The following is an 18634-nucleotide window of genomic DNA, read 5'->3' on the forward strand; positions in this document are numbered from 1 at the left end:
TTAAAAAACTGACTTTTTCAGAAACACCCTAAGTTAAAGAATAAAAATAATTATAACATAAAAACCGATAGTGCTATAACTTTAATTCATTTGAAAATGTTAACTGAAAAACATTTTTCTACAATTTTGCTGAAGTAAGTACCTTGCTATACCATTTTGTTCGAAAAATAATTTTTCGAAAAGAATGTTTGAGAGGACCACCCTAGCTACATTTTACTTTAAAAGAAAGCGAATTTAATCCCCAAAAATATTCTCTCAGCATAATTTCTCTAAAATGAACGGTTTGGGAGTTATTGATTTTTGTACCGAAAAATCGCCCTTGTGACTCATAGTGCATTCAAAGAAAATCAACAGTGCATATTTCCAGACTTGGTTTTATTTCCAATTTAGAACTATTGTGTTTTTTACATCCTAGATTGCATGATTCAGTGATCGAAACCCAAAACTTCATGAAGTATTTGAAATTATTAAATTAAAATTTGTGTTTGCTATTGAAATTGACAAAATGATTGTATAGTATATAGTCCCTTTGGCGATTGTTTACTTTTTCGGTCCCACCTATCAGCATTGAAGTATCGCCCTTACGTTTTTTTACAATACCAATTTTACAATTGGTGGGGGTTTGGTGAAAATCGATCTTAATGTCTAAACGGCATAATTCAGAAACCGTAATTTTTGAAGTTTTAAAATTATGCAAAATTAATTTTTCAGAAAATAGTAACAGAGCAAATAAGTACCAAAGTCCAAAAAAATCAATTTTAGTCAAACGTTATTTTTTCGAGTTTACATCAAATCTCAATGTTTCATGCATTATAATGTCATTTGGCATCAAAAATACAAATTTGATTTTGAAAATTTTTCATTTCAGTTTATATGGGAATTTGTTGTGTGATTGCACTCTTCAACTCGTAACTCCGGAACCGGAAGTCCAATCAATAAAAAATTCAATAGCAGCCGATGGGAAGATTGTACCTTTCATTTGAGACTAACTTTGTGCAAATCGATCCAGCCATCTCTGATTAACAGAGGTCACATTTTTTCCACATACACACATACACACACATACACACACATACATACAGACATACATACACACAGACATTTTCCGATCTCGACGAACTGAGTCGATTAGCATATGACACTCGGTCCTCCGGTGAACGAGAAAGGCAAAAACATTTTAAGCAATTGTTGAAATTTATGCATTTTTTGTTGAGCAGTTCTATGTTTCATAGAATTAAATCAATTTTAACTTCGCTTCCTATTAAATAAAGACCCTTATTACAGTACATCTCTACAAAAACGAGATCAATTTGAAAATAAATCTGAGGATTATGATTGATTACAGAACTCTGGAATTTTCTATTGGAATGTTTTCAGACAGGAATTTGATATTGATGCTATTAGACAACTGTGAAATCAAGACCAAGAGATCAGTTACATATCAGGACCCCATTCCGACAATTTATCAAAAGTCCTCATGATGTTTACAACAACAGGTTATCAATCTACGGATCAGATAATTGTTATTGTAATATTGAATTAAATCAGTCTGCATCAATAAATTTTCAACTTCAATCCAATTTTTTTTTGGGTGTTGTGGGGGGGGGGGGGGGGTTGTATGGTGTTAAACCCCAAAACCTTCTCTTGGCTACGCCGTTGCTTGGAGTTATTTATTTCGCTTCTCATTTTCCGATATGTTTCAGATCGATCCGATGGTTATAAGTTAGCAAAATTGCAGTCAGAAAGTTCGCACAAATGAACATTTTTGTACTGATAAGTTATCAAGTTCCTTCCAGATAACTTGGAAGTGTTCGGTGATTATTTCTAGCGGTTGTAGATAGTAAAATGAAATACAAAATTCGTTTTATCGAAATAATGTTTGGCTTATTTCAATGGATTATTACTATATTGAACAATAAATAAGCGACAAAGAGTAATCAACAAACAACAAGCCATAGCTTTTAAAGTATTCAAAATAGATATTTGAAGTCTTCAGTAACGTTATTCGCAAAAGTAAGAGCTACAAATTTGCTGAAGGCATCATTTCGATATAATCACTTCCAAAAAAATTTGTGAAAATATCTCACTCGTAGGGGGATTAATCAGCAAAAGCACAATACCAAAAGAAAGGGCATATTGCCTCCATTAAATTCTCAGAAGATACTATTGACCTAAAATAAGCCGTTTTGGCGTTAATAATAGATTACATGTTTTTGGTCATATTTCTGGCTATGGGAAATGATAAAAATCTTTCGTCCGCATTTAATGTTAAATATATCTTTTGATAATAGTACGATTTCAACAATCTATAGCTTGTTCGAAAGATATTCGTTAAAGCTGTCTAAAAACATATAAATTGTTAATCTACATTGTCAATTTCGGCAGATAATTTAAAAAAACTGCAAAAAACGCCATTTTTGCGCATTCAAACATTCATATCTTGGAAACTAAACATCAGAATCAAAAACAAATTAATAGCGTTCATACTGTTTTTTAGTTCTTTCATTTAAAATTGGTTTGGATAAGATCGGTTCAGCCATTGCTGAGAAACACGAATGAGAATTTGTCCGTTACATACACACACACACACACACAGACACACACACACACACACAGACATTGTCCCAAATCGTCGAGCTGAGTCGATTGGTATATAAGACTCGGCCCTCCGGGCCTCGGAAAAAATCTTGAAAGTTTGAGCGAATTCTATACATTTCTTTTATAAGAAATGTAAAACATCTAAAACTTCTACATTACTTAAGCGAATCCCAAGATACAGTGATTTAAAGCAAAAAACTGACAATTTCTCTTCACTTTTTTCGCTATAACTCAGTAACCAAGCAAAATTTCAAAATTCTGAAAACGCCATTTTGTAGGGAATTTTCAGATTAGTAATGCTGCATATCTAACTCAGTTTACCCCAAAATGGCGTTTGTCATAAGATAGCACAACAGCGACGATTTGACATGTTTCGATATGTGAAATAAAATATTGTGTCTCTTTTGATGTAGAACAAGACGCATTTTTACATGTTCTTGAATGTAAATTGAAATGAATTATGACGCTCCTTTTATGTGCATCTTGCGAGATGTAAATATTTTTAAGTGTGTAGACGCTGTTGTCTTATTAACTTTTGTACAGTATTTTCCGTGGTGTGCCGTCTGATACACTGATCTGACGGATCAGGGTGAAAGGTGCTGTTCTCATTAGCCATCGTATGTTCGAGCCTCAGTCAGAAAGGATTCTCAGTGGCTAGTAGGACTGTAGCACTAAATAAATCTGTATTTGTAATGTTTACTAAGAATAAAATGCAAAGTCGGAATGAAGTACCAAGGCTCCTTATAATAGCGGTGAAGGACTGGAGGAAAAGATGACATTGCAACAAAAGCAGAAGAACAGGAACAAAATCAAAATTCTAGATATTATCTGCAGTGAGAGCAGAAACAGCTAGCTTCGGCTCTACTGCTAATCCAAAGCTCTTCATACAGTTATAACTATTTTAATACGCCCTCCATCAATGCCTCATCAATTATTGTTGGCGCAAGATGAGGGTTCATGTGATGCTAATGGCCAATAAAGTTATACTTTCTCCGAGGCAACCTCACAGTCTTTCTCGCATTTATTTTATAAACACGCTAAAAAAAGCCATCAACGCAATGTTGGCGACAGACGGGAAACCATGATCTAGATCGTAAGGGGCAAATCACTGTCGGTTTCATTGTGGCAATCCGCAAAAGCCCATTAATTATAAAGTCGTTGGCCGTACGTCTGGTTTAGGTCTGACGGAGGGGCAACTCCGTCGTAAGCCGGCCGGTTCTAACAAGCTGGACGGAAACGGGAGACCAAAAGGGAAAATAAAACACTTCAGACGTATTGATTACATTTCACGAGTAAAACATTAGCGTCTGGAACGGGCCGAGGCTTCAATATACACATAAATCGATATCGACTGTGCCGCCAAAAGGCACTACTATCAGCCCTTATTGCCGTTCGCGTCAGAAGCAGCCATTCAGCAGCAGCTATGTCCAAAGTGGCACGGAACGCGTGGCGATTACTTTAGTCATGCGATTCGTGCAACAACCACTTCTCAGACCGTCGTCGTTTGCCATTAGATGCAGAAAATTGTAGTAATTTAAGAAAAGTGCAATTTATTTTACGCCAGCATACGATCCAACGGTGTTGTACATGGGGAAAACGGAGAATATACATACTGTAGAGAGACCGACCAGCAGCTCCTAATTTCGTTAGCTCTGCATCACCACTACTTCTGATGCAACCTAGGTATAGACAGTAGGTGCTTGCATGTGCAATGTTCCCAGGCGGGTGCTTTACTGCCATCGCCAATCGGGGCCTCTGCATCTGTTGGCCATGGTCGGAACAATTTTTGGCGAACGGTAGCCGTCTCGGTGAATACGGGCGATACCGAAATCTGAAATTTTAAATTCGACGCCTCTTCCTTGGTGTGCTGCAAAAATTACACTTCCGCTCTGAGACTCGAAATCCATTAGTAATCTGGACCCACTTAAGTATTATGCAAATGGTCGAAAGCAGACATTGGCGCTTATACTTTGAATGTACGAAAACTTTGAAAATAATTAACAAAACTCAATCAAATTCCCGCACTTACCACAGCAGGTTACACTTGCCGGAAAGGAAGCTACTGCGATGGAAAGAAAAAAAACTTTTCCACCAACCGGAGCCAACGCTAAACCTACCTCGTGTATTATGCAAATTTAACGATGACACCCAACTTTTCGTCCTCTTTGGTGTTACTTTTGAATTTGGGATCTCACTTAAATGGGAAGAATAGTGAAATCCCACAATCTCACTACCCTCTTCTCTTGGTAAAGTTTTGCTAAATACATATTGCTGAAATTCTGATGAAAAGTGGCTTGAAAAGATACAAATCTTTTATGTTAGTCATGTCTCCCCAGGAAACTTTATGCAAACTTGTGGCTGTTGTGAAGCTCTATCTACATGTCGCATTATATTAATAAAGTTTGCAGCATTCATTAGAAATGTTTGGTGGATCAACGATATTAAACACAACTAGCGTTATTTATGTAATGTATTTTTGAAACCCCTTGTACTAGGATGATTTATTTCATCCGAGATGGGTGATAGCTTAGATAGATTTTGGAACTGTGTAGTAAACTTTTTCCGAGATATTCGACCAAAGGAGAATGGTCATCAAACATCTTTAATTTAAAGCCGATTGACTACTCCGCCCGATTGACTACTCCACCCACTTCGCTAAATTATCTGAAGGTAAGCCTGGCAAAATCCCATGGTCGGTGTAACATTTTTAACTCAGTAGTAAGCCACAAAAGATAGCCTGAATAGCGGTCGCAGTGGCAAAGTGTTTCCTAACAAGAAAATATTCAGTAGTTCAGTCGGACTTGTGGCTGGTTCTAGTTAGTATTCGGCTCCAGTGGCACGACTGATTTTAATTAGGCTAGGTTGTGTCACTGGAGCCGGGATACTAAGTAGAACCAGCCAGAATCCTGGCTTCTGTTCCGGTTGGATCTTCTGGGTAAGCATAGAGTGAGGGGTATATTTCTAGGGATTTGTTGCATTTTCGCAATACACACGCTTGTATTACATTCACATAACTTGCAGTGCACACGCGCATATTTCGTGCTTCTTTATGGTAAGGTTTAAACAGATTCAAAAGCCTGGCCTGCAGTGTATTGACACTGTGTGGGACTCACGACTCACTTTCGTGCCTAACCGCCTCATGATATTACTTCGTGGGGAATCGCGTTATGCGACGAAAGCACCTCTTTCTTTCACTCATAAGTTTTTCGCAGCTGTTTTGGACCATCACTTGGTCTATGAAATGGCTCGATCATGGAGCCATTTAGTTCTTCTCTTGTTTTCGTCTCCATTATTTATGTAGCCAATTTAGCTCTCGTATCAGTGAGCCGTTTAGCTGGTGAATGAGCCGTTTATCTCCTATTTCTGTGAGTCTTTCAGTCTCCAGCCTCACTACGATGTACTCGGACAGTCTCCGGCGGTGAGCTCACCTGACTGAGAGTTCCTCGACGCAGTAATTTCTCCCGACATCAATATCCGCTTTCTTGGGCCTTTTAGTTCCCAGCTTTATTGAGATACACTTGGATACTATCCGGTGGTGACACTACCCTACTTCTACTGAGAGTTTCCCGGCGACGGAATTTCTCTCGGTACTGATGTCTGTTTAGTGAGCGCATTAGCTCCCAGTATCCAACCCACTGTGAATTCCTCGGTGGTGAATTTATGCCGATCCCAATACTTGTTTTCGTGAGCCATTTATCTCCCTTTGTACTAAAATCTTTTTCGATTTACTCGAACTAGTCCCCGGCGGTTGACCTAGCCTACACAACGGGCCAGACAGTAGGTGCCGTGGTCTGTCCAGCGATTGAATGTGGGGCTTCCGGTTCACTGGTACCCCAACGACCCGCCGCTGGCTGTTCGACGCGGTCGACTCGATATAGTCCCCGGCGACGAATCTCGTTACGTGTTGACGTTGGTCAGAAATTCCGGTGGAGCCTGGCGTCCAGTTCACTGGCGTCTCCGATAACCCGAACGCGGTGCTGCGTCACATACTACCCAACTGGTACCCAACTAGATCTAGTCTACTCCGGCTTCAAGGTCCAAGCGTTAACTCCTCCTACAACAACTGGCGTTCGTCCGACAAACGAGTCGATTAGTGCGTTCAGCATCGGATTGTACTGCTCTGGTCTCTACCGTAGTGGAGCATAACTGCTACATACTCACTAAGCCTTCGTGTCTGCTATCCACCACCTCTTGGACAGGGGAACCACCCATCACTTGGATTACCGGCATCCCTGCACTATCCACCACCCATTTCCGTTATCTGGAGGAACACGATGCGGCTCTGTAATAATTGCAGCGTTGCCATTCGTTTCTGTCGTTGACTGCCACAATAGTTGATGTGTAATGTCGCAATGATTGAGATTGAGCTGGGTTATCTCCATCATCATTGACCTGCTTTCGCTTTTCTGTACTATGGGCATAAGTAGTCTCCCGTCATGTGGTCCTTTCCGCTCGCCTTTGTGCAGAGCATGCACTTCGGCTGCATTGGGCAGTCTCCAGAAATGAGAAGGGTCCTCACATTTTCTGCACAGGTCAGATCTGTCCGGGCCTTTATAGTTTCTTGCTTGATGACCGAAACCCAGGCACCTGTAACACTTCTCCGTTTGTTTAGTAGCTTTTGGGGATCAATCGTAATGATCATCCGATTTTGATCTTACCGGTCAACATCAGATTGTTGGCTGCGGCTGGCGATAAGCATATCGCTGCTGTAAGCCACTATATGCTTTCCTCAACTAGATTGCCATCTGCTCTTTCTCCTTGAGATCTTGTCAGGATTCCAGTACTCGACCACTGCTTTTTGAGATGAAGCTCTCACGTTCGCTTCTCCTCAAACCGCTTCTGCCATGAGTTCCCGATACGTTGAGCTTTTGATCAATGGATCCTTCTTCAGCGCGAACAGCATATTATCTTTCTGGGTGCGCCTAGTTCTTTCTACGTTCTCCGCCAGCTCCTTTAGCTTGGGATTGTCTGCAATCCCACAGTGCCCGCAGCGTACTTCACACCGTCGTTTGCTTTGACGACTAGTGCGTCTCACTTATACCTCTCATGACGCAGTGAAAGGTCCTTTTTCTTCCTTTCATCCTTTTCCTTTTATTTTGTCCTTCTCTCTTCTATGGCTTCTACGGTCCGCCATCCACTTTCCACTTGTTGGTTGTTTCGCTGTCATTCACGACCTTTTTGAGTTTCTTCGGTTTCTCCTCCTCTCCTGGTGTTTCACTTATCCTTTAACCGGACGGGAATACCGGCCACTCTTCGGCGTCTCATAGGCTTCTGCCTTCGCTGCCTCCGTGGTCTTAAGTGCTTCTTTAGCGTTTTCAGCTTTCTCCAATAGCGCCATCTATTTGCATTCGGCGGCTACTACTACGGTGGATTTGATGCTGATCACTAAATCCCTGCTCTGTCCGTGCACGTTGCCCTTGCATATCATGAATTCGTAGAGCTTATTGATTGTTTGCGTCATCACTTTAGGCAACCCAGACAGCTGATCTTCTTGTGCTAAGCAAGATTTCCGCGTGTGTACCTGAAACCATAGCTTTCCTTGGCGTCCCATTGGTCTTTCGTTGCTTGTGCTCAGTATGGCCTCACTGGCTGCTGCTGGTGCACTTGGTCTCGGTTATTTTTGTAGGGGTAGTACTAACTATACAACCCACGTTATTCGCCCGCCCTGCAAGAGCTTGGAGTACAATATCTGTTCAGGAACTGATGTCCATTGTCGACAGTTTCCTTAAGCGGATAAGTAACTGTGTCTTTGGAGGACATTCCGAAACATTAATTATTATCTTATATGTTTTATCGCATCACGTGAAATGTTGGGCAGCGTAATATAAATGCAAAGCGCAAATTTACCGTTAAGTGGGTAACAATCCTGTTCTGGTAGATACATTACACTGAACACTCCACAGCGGGAGTTTTCACCATTTGATATTGTGAATGCTACTCGTGACAATAAAACACCAGAATCATCACAGCGCGAGAAACTTATCAAGCAGTACTTCGTCGCTACTTTCATTCAAAATAGCGCGCCACCAAGTATCCTAATCTACTCTAGATCATCAAATAGAAGCCTTGGATAGAGTTGTGAAAATGGTGAATCTGTTTTTTCATGCAATAAATTAGTCACATGATTTAGGTAAAAAATATTCATAATTAGTTTTTGTAGTTAGATAAAGAAAGACGTTTCGCGAAACTGGTGGATGGCCAGTCATGCGAAAATATTGGTTTGCGGGGTAATGTTCGGAAACTGATAAAACTGTTCAGTTGTTTCAATTTCAGGGCAAGTTGGCTCGTAAACGGCCTGGGGCTATACTGAACTAAGTGTTAATATTATTTCTCGAGATTTTAGTGCAAACCACAATATTTTTAAAACCTCAAGACCAATGTGCCATATAGCTAGGGTTTCCCAAAATCACGGGTTCTACCCAACAGTATATATGCAAAAACGGTACTTACCTATATTAAAATGTGCTGAAGTGAATAACTAATTAATAGATATTTTCTAATTTATATTGAAAGTAAAATGGGATATTAGTTTGCCCTCGAGGAGAAAGGTTCAATTACACAAAATGAGAGCTGTTTTACCTTACATAACGTAAACAGCATGGCTTGGAACCCACAATCCAAATAAATTAAAAAATATATTTTTATTTTGATCATGATTCTTCAACGATGCTAAGATGCTTCCCGAACATATTGATGAATGAAGAATGAGAACCCAATTTCCATTAATTTTAGGGTTATTTCACAATTTAAATAACCAATCAGCACGCTTAAATAACCACAACATCGGTTGAGATGCCGAACCGAAAGATAAATACGCTTGAATTGAAACCATCAGATTGCTAATTAGATTGACGGAAATGATTATTCCGGCCGGTTGCGAGTTGAGATTGACAATTTCTTTGGAACGAAATAATTAATTTTGGTTTGACGAGGTATAACAAAGCGATGACACCTACACTAGGCCCATTTCAATACAAACAAAACCGAGAAGTATGCGAACAAAACTTTGGTACGAAACGACAAAAATATGGAAGGTGTGGAAATCGAATCATAGCCCACTTAACACGGTGGTTAATCCACCCCCAATTCATGCCTCGTTGATTAGATCCAGCGTCAAAAAAACGCTCGAATTATCAAATAACAAATAGCCTGAAGAATTTAGTCAAAACAATCAAGTTCATTGTTTAGTTCCAGTAATTCAAACAGAAACTTTAAGTATGTATTGAGAAGGAACTATTTAACACTAATATTTACAAGATTATTTGTATCAAAATATGTTTTCGGATAAAATATACTTTTGGTATTCATCCAAAGATAAATAAATCAAAAATTAATTCAACGAAATGTTCCCTATCTCACTTTGCTTGTTGTCCCGATATTCATTAGTTGGATGGTAAACTTTTCATATTGACATACCAGAATCGTGTGCCGGGGGCTAACAAATGGGTGGAAAAAGTTCTTAATTGGAAACAGTAAAATTGTACTCACTCTGTCTTGATTCCATTCTGGATCGAATCGGCTTTGGCCATTGCGGAATCGCAACTAGGCAGGTACCCGCAAGGTGAATTGTTGGGGACAGTATTGGTGGCGTTGGCTTCGCTTTATCGTTCCGTAATTATGGCGTTGTTTTTGCGGTCGACGTGCTATTTATGTCGGTTTCTGGAGCCAGTCCAATCTGAAATCTGTCCGAACTGCCAAGGCCGGTAGATGCACAATAGAACAAGTGCTGCGAAGGGGGGAGAAACAAATATAAAATACAATTTGATGAGTGCGATTGTTATGATTGCTATTGCTGCTTGAGAAAAGTTTTTACTTGTAAATATGGCGAAAATACTTCTTTGGTAAGACAAGATTTATTAATTTCTGGTTATTTGAGTTTTGAATTGAAAAAATGAGGATTTATCTCATTTTAATGAGATGAGGTGGTATATTAAGCAGGGTTTTACAAATAGGCGACTATTAGGCATATTTTGCTGCTTTGACATATTTAGGGAAATACCGCAATAAAACGTAATTTCACTGTTTAATCCCTATAATTCAATTAGAAATACTCAATATGTATTAGGAAGGAACCATTAACACTAATATTCACAAGATTAAGCGAATCGAAATATGTTGCAGGTTAAAATTAAGATACGGAAAATAAAGCTCATTTCCGCTCTGTGACTCAAAATCCATTAGTTATCACACGGAAAAAAGTGTTCGCAAATCAGGAAATTCAGGAAATCTTATTCATGGAAACGTGAACTGGTTCATGAAAGTTATGTCTGACCAAGCGTGCCCGTGAAATAGTGTACAAAATCATGAAATATTGTTCATGTTTTTGTGAACTGGTACATGATTCCTAGTACATGATTCACGATCATGAGTGTTTGTGGCATTAAAAAGCTGTCACCAATTACTTATAATTTCAAGCAATTCTGCACATGGTCATGAAATTTTACGTTAACTATTTCACAAAAATTGGGTTTTTTCATGAAATATCATATAGTTATGTCTAGCTGCTAGCGACTAGTACTATTAGTAGAAAACTATAAGGAGTTCGAAAATCGTTATTCATTTGATAAGGTTCAATGTGATGTCTGGACAGAACACTTCAATGAGCATCAAAAATACATTATAGAGCCAACAAATCGTGTTCGTATCTAATACTACTAATCAGTCACACTTTTATGATTCATTTCATATCGTCACGTTACTCCGATAAAAATCCGACAGTAATTAAAAATAGCATATCAAGATAAGACAAAGAGAAATTACGAATATCACGATAAAACTGCTGATATCATGAAAATGAATTACAGTACTCCACGTGTCAAATTCGAAAGTGAGCTCAAGAATATATCATGAAAACGTACATATAAATTACGAAAATCGTGACCAAGATCCTGAAATCATAAACATAAACCACACTACTCTTGAATAAAATATAAAAAAATCGTGACTAAGCTCATAAAATCATGAACACAAATCACACTACTTGCAACTAAAATATCGCGATAACTTGAATATAAATTATGTAGATTGTGACTAAGGTTCTGAAATCATGAATATAAATCACGCTACTCTGCCAGAAATCCGATAGTAAACTCATGAATAAAATATCAAATTATGAACAAGAATCATACCAAAAACTAAGCATGGCACAACCACAATAACTTAGCTAAACATTGAAATATAATGCCATATATATCATATATGCGAACTAGTTTTTGAAAACACAAATAGTTTTATGAATACGAGATTTATTATCAATAGTTTCATGAACTTGGTGTCTAATTTCGTAAATCGTTCACGAAATCGTGATTTTTTGTCAATGAACTATTTCACGAAACTTGAAATATTTTTCACGCACCCATCTCTGCCTTATGCAACAGTTCCCGATTTGGTATATTGGTCATGATTTATCATTCCTGTTCTAGAAATTGTTCACAAAATCGTCTCCGTACGCCATATACCTAAAAACAAAACTGTGTCCATAAACTCGATTAACCAACAGATCGTTGAGCTAACTGCCATAATATAGCCTAGATGTAGAATAGCACCAGTATCTATTTCGAGCATCGGTGAACGTAATGAATACTAGTCACCCACCAAAGCAAACGCCATAGCGTCGATATCGATTGTCGATCCTTCCGCCCGACGATCAACTCCGAGAGACCATCGTATCAGCAAACCCAACTAGCAGCAGATCCCGTCTTCGCCGGCCGGCCATCCGTATCCTCATACTCACACACACATACTAAAACATTGTGAAAATTAAATTGAAGTGCCTTGTATTTCTTATTGGAATTCCTGAAGCATGTACTTTGAGAGTACAGCCTCTCAAACTTGAGGTAACCGTAATGAATGAGGCGCTTGATGCCTACTTCAGACGGTCCAATGGTTTGACAAGGACGTAGGGGTTTGGCTAAGGCCCTTCGGAATTCGGAGTAACATAGATGAGGTGGTCGCTACGTTACGTTCACGAAGAATTTTGGGCAAGCGATCGCACAATAAGTGCACACGAACTACAGCTGACCTGGTGCTGAAAGTGAGACAGCAAGCTTTACGGAGGCTACCGTTATGAATGGACGGAGGTAGCAGCCATGGGCTACTCGCCAGAAGTAACGCTGTGTCTGTCAAGAATGTTGTGAAGGCGCCGGTGGTTGAGTGGTAAGCGTGACCGCCGCTCATCCTAGTTGGTCTGAGTTCAATCCCAGCCGAGGTCGATGAGATTTTTTTGATGCGAGAGAAATCTTAGGTCACGCTTCGAAAGAGAAGTAAATACCTAACCCCTACGTTGAGTTTTTGAGATAAATTTTCAATTAGGAGGGTTCTTTAATCATTTTTAATAAAAATTACTATTTTTCACGAAAAATTCCACCTTTTTAAGAGTAAACACCCCCTTAAATGAAAAATTATTCCAAAAACTCGACGTAGGGGTAGGTATTTTTAACATAGAATATGTATACAAAGTTTGAAAGAAATCGGTTAAGTAGTTTTTGAAATACAGGTAACACCGCAAATCAGTTTTTTCAGAGACGTTTTACAAAAACCTTCGTCACCGAATCGTTTGTCGATATTTTTGCATAGAAAAATTACAAAGTGTTATTGAAATGATGCACTATAATGTACAAAAATTTTGATAAATTTGCTTCACGCAAAGTTCTAAAAAAAATCGCAAAAAAGTGATTTTTTCACGCTGAAACCTTTAACCAAAAGAACCAATGGCGAAATGCCAATCTGTTGAGGTGATATTAGGGCTATTGGTCGACGGTTGATGGTTACGAGTTCGACGAAAGTATCTCAGATTCTGATAACTCTCCTGGATTCACAACAATCTCAAGGTGTGAGTAAAGATCTTGAGTTGAGTGAACTGTATCTGAAAGCGGGTAAAAACTCGGAGTAATCAACTCGCTTGCTGTCCCCGTATTGTCCTTCAGTTCCGAAGTCATCACCTGGAGTCAACTTTGAGAATTTTGACTGAAAATTGAGGATGAAGTTTGGCCAAGTAGGAATGCGCCATCTTTAGTCGGCACTAGACAGGTTCGCATTGTCACTGAATGAAGAGGGACTATACCTTGGCATGTACGACATACAGGCACTATGCATAACCCAGGTTTGAAGGCTATGAGAATACTGCATGGATACTGTCAACCGACATGAAGTATATCAAGCAACTATAGTACACTTCACCTAGCGCAAGCGGACTACATCTTTAACTGCAATCTACAGATTGTGGAGGAAAAGATTGCAGTATGGATGCCGACAGCTGTGCACGGTGCCCAGCCCCACCAGTTGGAACAACCGTATGTCTACAAGTCTGCATTTAACCTGTGGCTCAGGCGAAATGAACTCTCTGCAGTGATCGAAGCCGATATGATTGCCATCTATGGTAGGATAATGCCAACGAGGAATTGCAGGAGTTATGTTTGGCACTAAGAAGACGGGGATACCTACCGGATGTGTCAGTCTCCGCACAAGACCATCGGCAACACATGGTAGGCTGCCGCGTACTAGCATGCGCAGTAGACTGCCCAGAAAAATAAATTTTTTTTGAAAACTCAATCGGCCCACCCCTGATTCGATTCCTAGTCCCACTAGGAGTTCTTGCACCAAATTTGAAGCAAATCGGACAAGTCTAGCTACCGGACCAACGTGCCTGAAGTTTGTATGGGATTCTTCGACAATTTACATGGAGAAAACCCACTAACTCGCATTTTTGTCGCTAGATGGCACTACACTCAAGTTTTTTTTTACGCGGTTTTTTTTTGCGCGGTATTTTTTTACGCGGTTTTTTTTTTACGCGGATTTTGAAATTTACGCGGTTTTCATTTACGCGGATTTTGAAATTTACGCGGTTTTCATTTACGTGGATTTTGAAATTTACGCGGTTTTCATTTACGCGGTTTTCATTTACGCGGCTTGTATCCCCCGCGTAAAAAAAAACCTGAGTGTATATGCATCGTATTATCACGGTACGTGAAAAAAAGAAAGATAATTTAATTGTCTACCACTTTGTCGAAGACTGCTAGTAAATCCGGCTTTATTAAAAGAAGTTATTAAAATTTTAACGAAGTGATGTCTGAGTCAGTTTTCCATAGGGCCTAGCAGTGCATGGTTGTGTATCAGTACTCGATTCCCACGAACTATACATTTTTGTGAAATAACCGTTAGGTTTAGCTCAATAGTATGTTCAAAAGAATTATACCATATAATACGGGTTATGTTTTGGCTTGAAAATTTTAGTTCCAACTGTAACCGCATAGAGGGCGCCTATACTAACTTGTCAACGGAGAGAGATAGAATATCGAGATGTTCGGGAGAATTATTGCAAAATGCCTGTTCTACAACTTTGTGGAAGACACCTAATTTCTATCTCTCTCCGTTGAAAAGTTAGTGTTGGCGCCCTCTATGCGGTACAATGTGGAACTAAAATGTTCTAACCAAAACATGACTCCTATTATTTACTACAATTCTTCTGAACATACTATTGAGCTAAATCTAACGGTTATTTCACAAAAATGTTTAGTTCGTGTGAATCGAGTACTGATGCACAAGCATGCACTGCTAGGCCCTATGGAAAACTGACTCAGACATCACTTCGCTAAAAGTTTAATAACTTCTTTTAACAAAGCCAGATTCACTAGCAGTCTTCGACAAAGTTGTAGACAATTAAATTATCTTTCTTATTTTCACCTACAGTGACAATACGATGCATACAGTGCCACCAAGCGGCAAAAATGCGAGTTAGTGGGTTTTCTCCATGTAAATTGTCGAAAAATCTCATACAAACTTCAGGCACGTTGGTCCGGTAGCTAGACTTGTCCGATTTGCTGGTGGGACTAGAAATCGACTCAGGGGTGGGCCGATAGGGGTCTATTTTTTCCTGTCACTCTAATGCGCAGCCTACACTGAGGGTCACAATAGCATTGCTTCAATTTTGCCCCAATTGTTGGCGTTGTAACGTAGTCTTTCGGATGAAATTGTGCCGAACTTCCAATACCTGCCTATTCCGGCTCTAAAGAATGCTCGTATCGAGTCATGATCACTCAGATATACTGGTTTATAATGGTTCACGACAAGCCATCATAATCGACGTCGACGTTCCACTAGACCCAATTTGGTAGATGCTCATGGCGGCGAAATTGGCATATATCACTCTCTGGTCATATAGCTGATGGGTTGTGGAGGTTGAAGAAGGTTCCGAAAATTGGGTTTGTGTGTACTTTCACGTACGTTGTCGTTTCTAGAAAGCTGCTTGGGGCAAGCACAAGCCAGCAGCAATCCAATAGTTAATAATTCTTACTACCAGCGCAATCGTGTAAGAGTTTTTGGGGTAGGGAAGCTTTAATGTTTTTATGTTATATTTCAAAACACTTTCAATGATTTTTTTCCTTTCATCTTCTAAGTGTTATCTTCCATTTAACATTAATGGATTTCTATTTATTTCTTTTTTTTCTGTTTTTTTTCCTGTATCGTAAACTAAAATAAGTTTGTTTTGAGATGGGGCAGATATTGGCGTTGTTGGTAAATTGCCTTGTACGTTGCTCATCTGGATTCGATTCTCAAACCCGCACATAAAGGGTTCGTGATTTTTCTAAAGATTTTTTTTCAAAAACTCTAAGGCTAGACCTCTAAAATCGAACCAAAAATGATTTTGAACCTTTTCTACTTGTGCTCGTACCAATAAAATAATCTTGAGCTTCGCAAATATCAACTGGCTAGCCTATCATCAAAATTTCATTTCGATTTTGATGTCCTGCCGTGAAATATTCATGTTATCATTCAATCATATCGATGCAGTTATCATCGGTCATGGTGCTGAAATGCCAGATTGGTGACCTATCTGCACGTTCAATTAGTTCCAAATTACTTATCCGCCGCTAGACTGGTGGTCAATCTAGAGCAGTAAAAGTTATTCCAATTTACATGCCGCATAGCAGACAGAACGAATTACCCCACACAGCGGACAGTTTGCCAGCCCTCGTTAGCCCAGTTGTGGCCATTGGAGCGCTAATTAAATTATTGTTGGCAATTTCATTTGGCTAAACAGTTGTTTACTGCGTACTGACCGATGGAGTTTGCAAATCCCGTGCCAATTTGTTTCTCTTCTGCTGGCCTCCCAATCGCTCCGGTATAGGGAAGTGATGTAACTACGACAACTCTGCACTTTCCCCTCGCAATCGCATAAATATCTGACCAACTTCACACTAATCCGCATGGACCACACAGAACCATTTCGATGTTAGTAAGTAGTTTCGGTGGTATGATGATACATTTTGCCACTGCGATGGTTTCGTGGAGTAAACGGATGGTCCCTGATACTTGGGTGGGTGTTTTTCCGTTGAAAGCTGACCAACGACGGTGCTTATAATCTGTCTATTAACATATTTATGACAGTCCAGCTCGGATATAAAAACTTGATGAGGATTGTGGAAGGTATTCGCCATGTATCGAATATGAGAAATATTTCCAACACGATGAGCTAACGTTTAATCGTTCACTGTCTTGTTAATAATTGGGAAACTGATGCTTTCGACTTCTCATTAGTATCCGTGCTGAACACAATATACACACTCGAATAAGGAAACTATTATTCAACTGGCATTAAGGAGTAGCGAAATTTTGTTCATTGTATAAATATCAATCTGTTTTAGACGTTGTCGGTTCTCAATCTGCATTCTTAGTAGAGCTAAATCGCAATATAATAAATAAATTTACCCAAATGCAACATTGTTAAGTAATAAAACCCTCTCGCCGTCTCATAAGTGTCATTGGTGGAATAAAGACTCACAACTTTTGGAAATTAATTGCAGAATGCCAGTGGCGCTAGCTGGTTAAAATACACTTATCTAGATTTCGGAAAGAGAAGTATTTATCTTCGAAAGAGGAAAATGTTTTCCTTTTAGTGCATTTCTGGGTGGTGTCTTCTTCGGAGGGCATAATAGCGAGTAGTTATTCTTTCTGTGCAATAGCTACAGCTGTTCTTTCGTTGGAAGCTTACTCGAAACGAGAAAAAAAGACGGAAGATCCCCGAGCAGCACGTCTGTCGATGATAAACCAGGAGGGAAGTTGTCCAAAGAAATTAGCCCAATTGTTGTCTGCTACATTTCCCGCCTGCCGAACTCCGCTCGATTTTATCCTTGAAGAGAACTTCTTGCTGTTGTTGTATATCTTGAACGATGGTTTGCTTTTTGTTTCGTGAATAGTCCGCGGCGGAAAAAAGATGTTCTCGAAAACTGGGTAGAAAATGGCAAAAGTTTTGTTATATCCATATATACGTAAATATGCTGGCCGAAGTAAGGAATCTGGAGGAAAAAGCATTCGGAAAAATAATAAAGCGTGTTTTCTATCTTGTACTATGCTTAATCCGGCGAGTAAAAATGCTGAAAATGCTTATTGTCTAGAATGTAAATGTCTGACATTTTTGTAAAATAGTCCGACAATGACGTACATAATGGCCCAAATTCGAATGTGGACCGGCTATTCTCCCTGACTAAAGGTATGTTGCGCAGCAGTTCATTGACTGTGAAAATGGCGTGAAATCAATCACCTACCAGTGTACATCATAATTTCCTCTCCGGTGTAGCGTGAAACTGTGATGCCCATGCGCGAAACGATGACTCGGGTAAAAGATACTGCCAGGGGTGAGGGGAAGGGATGAAAAATGAGACTGGCACTTTCAGCTTTCCCGGCCGGAGCGATACAAGTGGCAATCATCTAGCTGCATTCATCGGAGGAACTGAAGGGGAAACCAAACAAAAAGATGACCAAGCGATAAAAGTAGCAAACAAAGGTAACATATCAGCTAAGAAAAAAGAAGAGAAAAATACAAGTGGATGCGAAAAACGATATATCACCATGGTTAGTTGACATACCGATACCAACTTGCTTGCTTTGTCAGTGCAAAAGTTGTTTCGTTATGATAGCAAGATAATGCAACATGAAAGATGCTTGCTTTTTCATACTCTGAGGAGCGTACAATCGATAGCACTGAAAGCATGTATACGAGCTACCGGGTTCCAGGTAAGAAGATGAGCCTACTAAGTAG

The 18634-nt window shown here is 39.5% G+C and overlaps 1 protein-coding gene across 8 annotated transcripts in view; it reads right to left on the reverse strand.

Annotated features, from left to right (window-relative positions):
• The window catches only part of LOC131682614 (probable serine/threonine-protein kinase nek3), a 293923-nt gene that overhangs the window by 232827 nt on the left and 42462 nt on the right, over window positions 1-18634 (reverse strand). For all 8 annotated transcript variants that reach the window (XM_058964235.1, XM_058964238.1, XM_058964243.1 and 5 more), the window contains exon 2: window positions 10087-10324. In XM_058964235.1, coding sequence (XP_058820218.1) covers window positions 10087-10127 — 41 coding nt within the window. In that variant the 5' untranslated portion in view covers window positions 10128-10324. The remainder of the gene's footprint in view (window positions 1-10086; window positions 10325-18634) is intronic.

Source organism: Topomyia yanbarensis, chromosome 2 (assembly GCF_030247195.1).
Source record: "Topomyia yanbarensis strain Yona2022 chromosome 2, ASM3024719v1, whole genome shotgun sequence".
Lineage (NCBI taxonomy): Eukaryota > Metazoa > Arthropoda > Insecta > Diptera > Culicidae > Topomyia > Topomyia yanbarensis.